At 39.3% G+C, this 11814-nt stretch overlaps 1 protein-coding gene across 6 annotated transcripts; it reads right to left on the bottom strand.

Moving 5' to 3' along the window:
• Positions 1-655: 655 nt before the first annotated feature.
• Positions 656-10819, bottom strand: LOC115104606 (GTPase IMAP family member 4-like). 6 transcript variants are annotated; one of them, XR_010460478.1, is made up of 5 exons: positions 10732-10819; positions 9202-9960; positions 6079-8913; positions 4385-4424; positions 656-3944 (listed from the first exon to the last, which is right to left on the bottom strand). XR_010460478.1 is itself a non-coding variant. In XM_029625965.2 (4 exons), the coding sequence occupies exons 1-3, from the start codon at positions 10760-10762 to the stop codon at positions 4399-4401; spliced, it is 816 nt and encodes a 271-aa protein (XP_029481825.1). In that variant the 5' UTR covers positions 10763-10819; the 3' UTR covers positions 656-3944; positions 4385-4398. The 6 variants fall into 6 exon arrangements, 3 of the variants coding, with proteins under 3 accessions (XP_029481825.1, XP_029481826.1, XP_029481824.1); XR_010460477.1 differs by having other exon boundaries at positions 4385-8913; XR_010460476.1 differs by having other exon boundaries at positions 656-4424.
• Positions 10820-11814: the final 995 nt, after the last annotated feature.

Here is an 11814-nt window from a genome sequence, read left to right as displayed (position 1 = left end):
AAGATCTGTTCTGTGCGCTATTTCTATGCTTCCTATTCTTAAATGTCGTTTTTGCATCTCACTTTCAGTTTTGTATACCAGCCTCAAACAGCTGAAAATACAATATTTTCAGTTATGGAAAATATATTTCACAGCGGTTTAGATGGTACAATGACTCTCTACACTATACGTGCGCTTGTTCGGTCACAAACTAAAATTAGAGAAACTATTCGATTTTTTTTTTAAAGGAAATCATGGAGCGATTTTGATGGGGATGTTTTTATGTTACTTAGATTGACACATGGGTAATTCAATAGACTAAAGGAAAAGAAAACCTATACTTGGAAAATTGTACTGAGGAAAATGTTGAATCACGAGCAGGCCCTACATTTGTAGTCCACACATTGACCAGGAGATGTCAGTCTTGAAACAACACGCCATTATCAGCATGTGCCTCTGTCTCAATTAGTTATCTGCGATTCCTCGAATCCTATCTCCTTAACTGTGTTGGAAGAGAAGATCTATGGTCTCTTCCCCATGACCTTTTCCAATGGGTTTCAGGAGGAGAGAGGAATTGCAAGGAATTGAGAAAGAGCCTGTGGCTGTTTTTCCATGACCAATGCTGGTACATTTTTGCTTCAGATACTAACAATAACAAACTACTGCAGGTCAAAGGTTATCTTCCATTTCATCAAAATATGAACTTTATTTAGATACATTTTTAAAAAATTGACTTGTCTACTACAGCAAGACAAAATATAACAGGGTGTTCACACAAACAAACAAAACAATTATATGGAAACAAAAGACAACTTAAGTTACACTGACTAGAGAAGACACCTACCACATACCTATTTTATTGACTCAGAACCCTTAAATGAAAGTGTAACTCACAGAATACAATGTAACAGCAAGACAAATCACCAATATGAATATGTTTGTAAAATAGTTTGTATACAATATCAACATAGAAAACAGTCAGTGTTATACCCATCATTGGATGGTAGTTAGTGAATGGAGCTACTACTACTACTAGCAATTATAAAATAGTAAAGGGATATCTTAATAATAATTATTACAATAATGACATAATAATAGACATCTTTTCCACCTTTATTCACAGTACTAAAGGATAACTGCACTTCTTGATTTGGCTTCAATTTAGATTTGGTTCATTTAAGAAATGCTTAGCAGCCATGACTGAATTCAAACCTGAGTTGGTTTCGGGTGTTGCTTGATGTGGGTGTCTCGTGTGTTTGCAGGTGTGATGAGTTAGACAAATTATTTCACCAATTACTGTAGCTTCAGCCGGGTTGGTGTGCGACAGTGGCAAAATTGGTTTGACTTTGGATAGCCTACCTCTGGGGGATAGTTAGGGACCATACAATAAATGACTATGTAAATGGGACAATATTTTCATGTTGCACATCTTTTAGTGGTCTGAAATACATTCAATAGTTGTATATGCATTTCTACAATTTATATTTGGTTTGAGGTCATTGAAGTTCATTGAAGTTTAAAGCCATTTACTTAAAAAAAATATTGCCCCATGTACATTGTGTAATTTACTGATGATCCCTAACTAGCCCTTTAGGAATATAAAATGTCAAACCAAATTGAGGATTGGCATTATGATGGGGTCGCATGCAGCTGTGCTCCAAATGGATGATTATTTGGGTGCTGCCAGCTGTAGGCATATGGTCAGGATTAAAATAAACCCAACCCACAGAAATAAGCAATTTTCAAAACAAGAAACCTATTAATACCATCATCATGGACCACATTGCAATACTGCAACAGATTAGTTAGGAATTAAACATAAAATTACTAATCTGAATAATTAAGAGACCACACTCAGAGGGTTATGGAAGCATATAGCTGCCACAAAATTATAATATTAAAATGCAATGTGCCATTGATTTATCATTATCCAACTTGCATTTAAAAACACATTTTCAGCAGCTATTCCCTTGCAAAGAAGGGAGGGTTTGATACATACAGATACATGAGCCTGATAAATAAAAAATGCACATTTATCATTTCACACCCATATACAAAACCCAGACAAAGATATGTATATATATTCTCTACTAGTAGAGTAAAACAGTACCTGCACTTCAAGTGCTTGATAAAACACTATACACTTTTTGGTCACAATTGGGGTAGCTTTTAACAAAGTTTTCCTTAACATTAACGTTTATTAAAAATGTAAAAAACATAATAGCGCAATCTAGCATGTGCTGTACACATCAGGTTAAGGGACTTCCTTGTCTCTGTCCCAGCCTCAGAGATCTGTCATGATCCTCACTTCATGAAGAAAACGGTAGATATACAGGGCCTATTTTGGTACACATTTGACCTCTAAAGTCAGGCTTTTTTCAATCTTGTATAAATGTACAGTACCAGTCAAAAGTTTGGACACACCTACTCATTCCAGGGTTTTTCTTTATTTTTACTATGTTCTACATCAAAACTATGAAATAACACATATGGAATCATATATAGTATCCAAAAAAAGTGTTAAACAAATCAAAATATACTTTATATTTTAGATTCTTCAAAGTAGCCACCTTTTGCCTTGATGACAGCTTTGCACACTCTTGCATTCTTTCAATGTATCAAATCCTTCTTGTTCAAATAGCCCTTACACAGTCTGGAGATGTGTTTTGGGTCATTGTCCTGTTGAAAAACAAATGATAGTCCCACTAAACACGAACCAGATGGGATGGCGTATCGCAGCATGGTATCTATGCTGGTTAAGTGTGTCAAGAATTCTAAATAAATCACTGGCAGTGTCACCAGCAAGCATCCCCACACCATCACACCTCCATGCTTCACTGCGGGAACCTTATCCTATCCTAATGAACTCATCCTCTGCAGCAGAGGTAACTCTGGTACTTCCTTTCCTGTGGCGGTCCTCATGAGAGCCAGTTTCATCATAGCACTTGATAGTTTTTGCGACTGCACTTGAAGAAACCTTTCAAAGTTTTTGACATTTTCCAGAATGACTGACCTTCATGTATTAAAGTAATGATGGACTGTTGTTTCTCTTTGCTTATTTGAGCTGTTCTTGTATACCACCTCTACCTTGGTCACAACACAACCGATTGGCTCAAACGCATTAAGGAGGAAAGAAATTCCACAAATTAACATTAAACAAGGAACACCTGTTAATTGAAATGCATTCCAGGTGACTAACTCATGCAGCTGGTTGAGAGAATGCCAAGAGTGTGCAAAGCTGTCAAGGCAAAGGGTGGCTACTATGAAGAATCTCAAATATATTTTCATTTGTTTAACACTTTTTTGGTTACTACATTATTCCATGTGTTATTTCATAGTTTAGTTTTGACGTCTTCACTATTATTCTACAATGTAGAAAACAGTAAAAATAAAGGAAAATCCTAGAATGAGTTGATCTCCAAACTTTTGACTGGTACTGTAATGTGATTTGCTTCTTACTTCATGTGCAAATCAGATACAATAAAATCCCCAAATATATACATTGCATCAGAACTGTCATAGGTACGAGGTAGACCTAACAGTCTCAAAAAGCAAGAACAGCATCATCAGGGATCTCGCTAGAGTTCAGAAATCTATATTTTCAAAACGCAGACCATCACAAAATCAAGGTTTCTAACTATTTTATATTAAAAGTTTTCTTTTGTTGCTTCAAGAGTGATCAGGGACATGCAACTATAGTTTTCCTTCACATAAAATATATTAGTGCAACACATTCAGCAGAAAATAGCTTCATTATCATCAGATGACAACAGAAGTGAAACGCTATTTGGCCGGCAGCCACATCATTTACTTAGGTTTTGCTTGAAGTTAATCGTACATTTTACCAGAGAAAAGCAGGCTACACCGATAAAATGTACTGAAGAAAAGTAGCTACACATCAGTCAGAGCGCTGTCTTCTGATAGAATGCCCGTTCGTGAATTCTCATTGGAGTGTAGAATTGCAACTGAAGCAACAAAAAAAAGAAGCCTGATGCCGAGCAGCAATTACAAGAAGCATTTTAGATCTGTGTTTACAAAATGCAGCAAGATATTTATGGGTTTTATCTTTATTTCCCCCCTGTGGTGTGATAAACGCAGAATTCCGCATTAACGTGACCCCTGATCATGTTAGCCCACATCCAGTTACAGATAACTATTATTTATATAAAATGGTAGAGAGATAAAGTCTTAAAGGTTTAAAAGAATCTGGGCCTGTATTCATAAAGCATCTCAGAGTAGGAGTACTGATCTAGGATCATGCCCCCCCCGTCTCATTCATTATGATCTAAAAGGGGAACTGATCGTAGATCAACATTCCTACTCGGAGACACTTTATGAATACAGGCCCTGAGGTTGGGGTAACGTATGGACATAGAGCTCTGAAATCAGTACTGCGGTGGCTCACCAGCTCTCCTTCAGTCAGTCAGTCAGTCCATCCACTGAATCTGAAAATGGATACATTATAACAGACAAGGATTACTTCAGATGTACAGTACCAGTCAAAAGTTTGGACACACACATTCAAGGGTTTTTCTTTATTTTCACTATATTCTACAATTTTTCCTTGTGAATGCATTTAAGCCAATAAGTTGTGTTGTGACAAGGTAGGAGTGGTATACAGAAGATAGCCCTATTTGGTAAAAGACCAAGTCCATAATATGGCAAGAACAGCTCAAATAAACAAAGAGAAACGACAGTCTATCATTACTCTAAGACATGTAGGTCAGTCAAAATTTCAAGAACTTTTAAAGTTTATTCAAGTGCAATCACAAAAACCATCAAGCGCTAGGATGAAACTGGCTCTCACAAGGACCGCCACAGGAAAGGAAGAACCAGAGTTACCTCTGCTGAAGAGGATAAGTTCATTAGAGATACCAGCCTCAGAAATTGCAGCCCAAATAAATGCTTCACAGAGTTACAGTAACAGACACATCTCAACATCAACTGTTCAGAGCGGACTGTGTAAATCAGGCCTTTATGGTCGAATTGCTGCAAAGAAACCACTACTAAAGGACACCAATAAGAAGAAGAGACTTGTTTGGGACAAAAAACACACGCAATGGACATTAGACCAGTGGAAATCTGTCCTTTGGTCTGATGAGTACAAATTTGAAATGTTTGGTTCCAACCGCCATGTCTTTGTGAGACACAGTGTAGGTGAACAGATGATCTCCGCATGTGTGTTTCTCACCGTGAAGCATGGAGGAGGTGTAATGGTGTGGGGGTGCTTTGCTGGTGACACTATCAGTGATTCATTTGGAATTCAAGGCACACTTAACCAGCATGGCTACCACAGAATTCTGCAGTGATACACATCCCACCTGGTTTGTGCTTAGTGGGACTATCATTTGTTTTTTGACAGGACAATGTCCCAACACACCTCCAGGCTATGTAAGGGCTATTTGACTAAGAAGGAGAATTATCAAGAGCTACATCAGATGACCTGGCCTCCACAATCACCTGACCTCAACCCAATTGAGATGGTTTGAGATGAGTTGGACTGCAGAGTGAAGGACAAGCAGCCAACAAGTGCTCCGCATATGTGGGAACTCCCCTTGGAAAAGCATTCTAGGTTAAGCTGGTTGAAAGAAGGCCAACAGTGTGCAAAAGTTGTCAAGGCAAAGGGTGGCTACTTTGATGAATCTAAAATATAAAGTATATTTTGAGTTGTTTAACACTTTTTTGGTTACTACATGATTCCATATCTGTTATTTCATAGTTGTGATGTCTTCACTATGATTCTACAATGTAGAAAATAGTCCAAATAAAGAAAAACCCTGGAATGAGTAGGTGTGTCCAAACGTTTGACTGTTACTGTATATGTAATATCTAATGTGACATTTTTGGCCGATACCAATATTTTCCTTGCAAAAACAAAACCCGATACATATATTTGACATTTTTGCGGCCTTTTAAGCATTCTAGTACGGCGCACAATTGGCCCAGCGTCATCCAGGACGTCATTGTAAATGAGAATTTGTTTTTAACTAACTTGCCTAGTTACACACACACCACACTGACCAAAAAGTAATTTTTTGGGCATTTACGTATGTCCCCATTACCAGCAAAACATCATCAAAACCTATTTCTTTCACTTACTTGCTGTGCTGTTTCGTTGTTCATTTGTTGAGTCGTTTCATTCTCAACCAGGATTTCTATGGAACGTCGTTTGGGTTTTTGCTTGTCAAAAAAAGATAAACGTCAAATAACACTATTTGATGTGTCAAATAACACTATTTGACGTGTTAAATAACGACAATCTGTTTCAGAAGCAAGCTAACTATATAGCTAGGTGTCATCATCTAAAATAACCCTAATTTATAACACAGTTCTTACTTGATTAATGGTGGTCGGAACCCATCTATGTGAAGCTAGCCACAATAAGGATTAGCCACAATCGTGCACTTTGCGGCTAGCCTTCAAAATAAAAGTATGGCATAATTCTACTATTTGTATTCATTTGCATCACTGTCAATGACAGTTTTATTTTGAAGGTAAACGGCAAATTCCACTATTGTGCCTAATCATTATTGTGACTAGCTTCACAACACATTACTTGGTCCGGTCGAGCCACTAGCATGATGAAGCTAGCTAGCTGCTTATAACGCTAGCTTTGGGAAATAGGGTTAAGTAGCTGGCTAGCTATTTATTTTTATGTACTGAACTTCAATTTCAATAGGCGAACAAAAAGTGAAAACCTAGCTAATACTTAAGAGGGGTCCTAAACCATTGCTAAGAATAATGAAAATGTCTGCAGTTTCAACTCGTCATTGTTTTCAGGCTGGTTGTATTGGTGCTAGCTAGATACCAAGCTAAAGCTAGCTACCCCGGAAGTTGCGGTCGAACAAATTATGCTTTATTACCAATGCGGTATTGTAAACTAGAGGCCTACCGATTATGATTTTTCAACGCCGATACCGATGATTGGAGGACCAAAAATGCCAATACCGATTAATCGGCCAATTTAAAAATGTATTTGTAATAATGACAATTACAACAATACTGAATGAACACTTATTTTAACTTAATATAATACATCAATAAAATATATTTAGCCTCAAATAAATAATGAAACATGTTCAATTTGGTTTAAATAATGCAAAAACAAAGTGTTGGAGAAGAAAGTAAAAGAGCAACATGTGCCATGTAAAAAAGCTAACATTTCAGTTCCTTGCTCAGAACCTGAGAACATATGAAAGCTGGTGGTTCCTTTTAATATGAGTCTTCAATATGCCCAGCTAAGAAGTTTTAGGTTGTAGTTATTATAGGACTATTTCCCTCTATACCATTTGTATTTCATTAACCTTTGACTATTGGATGTTCTTAAAGGTACTTTAGTATTGCCAGTGTAACAGTATAGCTTCCAACCCTCTCCTCGCTCCTCCCTGGACACGAACCAGCAACACAACGACAACATCCACCATCGAAGCAGCGTTACCCATGCAGAGCAAGGGGAACAACTAATAGAAAGCTCAGAGCGAGTGACGTTTGAAACGCTATTAGCTCGCACCCCGCTAACTAGCTAGCCATTTCACTTCGGCTACACCAGCCTCATGTCGGGAGTTGATAGGCTTGAAGTCATAAACAGCACAATGCTTGATGCACAACGAAGAGCTGCTGGCAAAACGCACAAAAGTGCTGTTTGAATTAATGCTTACGCGCCTGCTTCTGCCTACCACCGCTCAGTCAGATCCTTGTATGCTTGTATGCTCAGTCAGATTATACACAACGCAGGACACGCTAGATAATATCTAGTAATATCATCAACCATGTGTAGTTAACTAGTGATTATGATTGATTGTTTTTTATAAGATAAGTTAAATGCTAACTAGCAACTTACCTTGGCTTACTGCATTCACGTAACAGTCTCCTTGTGGAGTGCAACGAGAGAGAGGCAGATCGTTAATGTGTTGGACTAGTTAACTGTAAGGTTGCAAGATTGGATCCCCCGAGCTGACAAGGTGAAAATCTGCCGTTCTGCCCCTGAACAAGGCAGTTAACCCACCGTTCCTAGGCCATCATTGAAAATAAGAACGTGTTCTTAACTGACTTGCCTAGTTAAATAAATGTATATAAAATTAAAATAAATAACATTTAAAAATAAAAATACATTAAAAAAAATAATTAAATTCCGCCCAAAAATACCGATTTCCGATTGTTATGAAAACTTGAAATCGTCCCTAATTAAAATCGGCCATTCTGATTAATCGGTCGACCTCTATTGTAAACACATCGTTTGTGGCCGGTGTTAGCAGACTATTTTGTACAGCTTTGAGTGCTACTGTATATTTTTTGACACGCAAAGACCCAAACGGCGTTCCATAGTATGTATGTCGTGAAGCTAATAGCAGTGACGCTATTACTGTGTAACTCCGGTAGGGCAACATCTGAAATATAGCACACTTGGTAGTGTGTACCGGTGCTCGACCAGTCGGCGAAAGCCAACAGCACCCATGACAGAGAACAGTTGACTGTCAAAGGCAATGAATTCCATTATCTTGGCTTTCATGGATTTCGCCTTTGAGTTGAAATGTTCTTACTCTTTCAAATGACTGCTCGACTTGTTGACTGCTCAATCCACATAGCAGACATTGTGTGGGCTAGGTTAGGAATGCTGTGTTGAGCGTGTAGTGCAACATTTTACGTGGAGTTATTACGCCATGTACCTACATTATATAGGTATGCACAGTAGCTTTGACATTGTTTTTTAACAATCGGCGTTAAACTTGATATCGGGCCGATACCGATGTTGGCATTTTTAGCAAACATCAGCCAATTCCGATATATCGTGCATCCCTAGTAATATCATTGGTATAACTATCATTGTCTTCACGTCTATGTGAAACTATATTGTTAAAGACTCGTTCATTGAAGTATTGATTTTTACTATAGAGGAATATTGCCTTGTCCTGGACAATCATCATGGATTCTTCTCTATTCCCAAGCAGCAGACATGAGATAAGAGGAGAGATAGTTGGGAAAGAAAATGAAGGAAGAAATGTAAGGAGGGGGAGAGGATGTACTTGGTACAATGTACATAACTACCACATGAGTAATTCAAATACAGTTACCCTAAGTATAATAATACAACAGTAATGCAAGTACTAGTTTTGCAGAGAAGAGCAAGGATTATAAATTTCACCCCGTGTGAGGTTTAGCCTATGAGACTGCTGTTACCTGGTACAAGAGTATATCTGAGTTGTCAGTAAAGCTGTCACTCACTGTGGGGCGGGTCCATGTCCATTTTGGCCAATCCTACGGCAGAATTCACTTTGGGCCTTGCTCCAAGCTCCCGGTTCTGGGTTTGGTTCTGATTCTGGCCCAGAGGTTTCTTCTCCTCCACATCCTCTGGGTTATAGATGCCCTCCTCCGCCACCACCTTCTCTATCTTCTCCATAAGCTGCCGCAGCTGGGGGTGCTCCCCAAATATGTAGTTGCTGATGACAAAGTACCGCATCTTGCACTTTTCCAGCACCCACTGCAGATCCTTCCCCTCTCGCTTGATGTGCCTCTCGATGGACATGTTCCTCAGCACATCTGCCCAGGTGAACACCACGATGGTATGCCTCCACACACGCTCCCCGAACAGAGCCAAGTGCTCCTCGATGCGGGCCCGGTCCACCTCGGTAAACATGCCCACAGGGATGACCAGCAAGAAAGCGTGGGGGCCCAGGGGCCCGCACATGGAGGCGCCCCGCACCATCTCCTGCTGGTAGACTGGTGGCGTGGACTGTGTCGAGAACCAGCCCGGAGTGTCTATTACCGTCACCTGGCGCCCCTCCACCTCAGTCTGACGCTTGATGCAGAATTCAGCCGCCCGCTCCAGGCGGAACTCCTCGTGGCCCAGTATGGTGTTGCCTGTCAGGCTCTTCCCAGGCCACCTCCAGCCCAACAGCACCAGCCTCAACTCATTTAGATGGTTGGCTTCCCGGGCTGCTGCCGCCAGCCTCTTCTCTTCCTCCTCTGGGTCAGGGACATCTCCTGGGAGTACAAACATCATAACTCATTAGCAAGGACTTTTTAGCTAATACTGTTTTAGTCCCCGTTTCTGCAATTACGTTTTGATAAAGGAAACTTGTAGCAACAAGCCATACCTACACTTTAGCATGTTTATCAGTAATTACATATCAAAGCTCTCCCGCTGTATAGACAATATTGGCAACTATGTTCGTTACTAACTAAATAGATAGACTAATTACACTGACATGCCAATTAAGGTCACACTACTGGCAACATTTTTATAGGCTAGAAACTTTACAACCATACCGTAAGTGAACCACGCAGTTTAGCTACAGAATCTTTAGTTGGTGGTGCATAATCATTTTTATCAAGTTCAAATCCTTTTAATAAAGCCAGTGTATAAACGAGTCATAGCCTGCCTTTCTGCATTGATATCAATGAGTAGTTAGTTACTGTATCACTTTCATTCGTTCGTGTCAACATTCAAATCCAGCCAGCTCATCTCCTGTGTGGCTATGGTTGAAACCGGATCTTGCTCTGTATCAGCCGAGTTATTCTAACATTTGACTCATAGTGAACCGGTCTGAAGCAGTAAACTAGCTAGTTAAGTGAAACGTGTCACGTTCGGCTCAGAGTTAGTTTAAACTGCATAGTTAACCAAACTAGCTAGCCACTGTAGCTAACGTTATTTAACTTACGTTAGCGATGTTGTTATAACCTTATCTTAATACGTTTTGTTCGATGAGTTGTATCGATTTACTTGAGACACCGTTTTTCTTTTAAAAGACCCACCTATTGATCGCACTTCTTTCTCCGATTCCATGTTGCTGTTTAGTTTTCCAAAGTTGAATCACAGCTAGATGAGACAGATATTTCACCGGATGTATACATTTGAGACATCCGGTTAGAGTTTCCTCTCACTGCCAAATATGGTAGTGAGAGAAAGCCCGTTTGCCGGCAATGGGAGAACATTGAGCTAGATGGATTTTGGCTGACATTCTGCTAATTTTCTCATCAATGATCTCCATACAGTTTTCTGTTTCCAAAACTAGAATCTATAACAAACAGAGTGCACTAAGTTTGGTAGACTTGACTTACCTAATTGTTTATAGAGATTACTTTGTTTAGGACGAGTGCACTAGATAATGAGCGTTTTCCTAATGAATGTCATATAAGCACAAATGGTCTTCATCCTCTTCTTGGCGGTAAGCTAGCTTGTCCCAAGTAGATATCTAGCTGTCTATATAGAGGAAGAGCTTTGATTTGTAATTACTGATAAACATGCTAAAGTGGAGGTATGGCTTGTTGCTTCAAGCTTCCTTTATCACCACGTAATTGCAGAAACGGGGACTAAAACAGTGTTAGCTAAACAGTCCGTGCTAATGAGTTGTGATGTTCACACACAAAAAACACTTACTTTGCTTAAATAGCTAGAAATCTATTCATTTGCAAGTTTTCCTCAGTACTAGTACTCCTTCAGTGAATCCACTTTTTTTCACGATAAGAAACACGTCATCAATAAATACCTTGTTTACTGGAAAATGGATGGGAGGAAAATCCCATTTCCAACAGACGCTGAAAGGTATGTAATAAATAATAAAGATGTATTTGGAGCAATTATTGCATGGTGAGGCACACGTCATTGGTTGTGTAATCAGTAGAGTGCTGTATCCATGACTACCCATCGAATCAATCACCAAAGCAATGTTCACTGTTCGATAAAACATGCTAGCTACCAGTAATGAATGAAATCTATAGCTGGGTTTAACACAACTAGCACGAGGCAGCAAGGCTAGCTAACATTAGTTTACCAATGTGCCCTGCCATATTACATCCAAGGCCATGCTGCACAATCAATAGAAGCCATTTGTGACA

Source organism: Oncorhynchus nerka, linkage group LG22 (assembly GCF_034236695.1).
Source record: "Oncorhynchus nerka isolate Pitt River linkage group LG22, Oner_Uvic_2.0, whole genome shotgun sequence".
In the NCBI taxonomy this organism is placed as follows: Eukaryota; Metazoa; Chordata; class Actinopteri; order Salmoniformes; family Salmonidae; genus Oncorhynchus; species Oncorhynchus nerka.
Note: the sequence above shows the minus strand (reverse complement) of the source record. Positions and strands in the feature narration are given on the sequence as shown.

Excerpts from the sequence above, each read along its gene's own strand:
- LOC115104606 (XM_029625964.2), bottom strand. The coding sequence starts at position 10,762 with ATGGAATCGGAGAAAGAAGTGCGATCAATAG. Across the intron at positions 9,961-10,731 it reads GAAAGAAGTGCGATCAATAG|GAGATGTCCCTGACCCAGAG; the intron begins GTGGGTCTTTTA and ends TTGTACTCCCAG. Across the intron at positions 4,425-9,201 it reads GGACATGGACCCGCCCCACA|ATTCAGTGGATGGACTGACT; the intron begins GTGAGTGACAGC and ends ATCCATTTTCAG.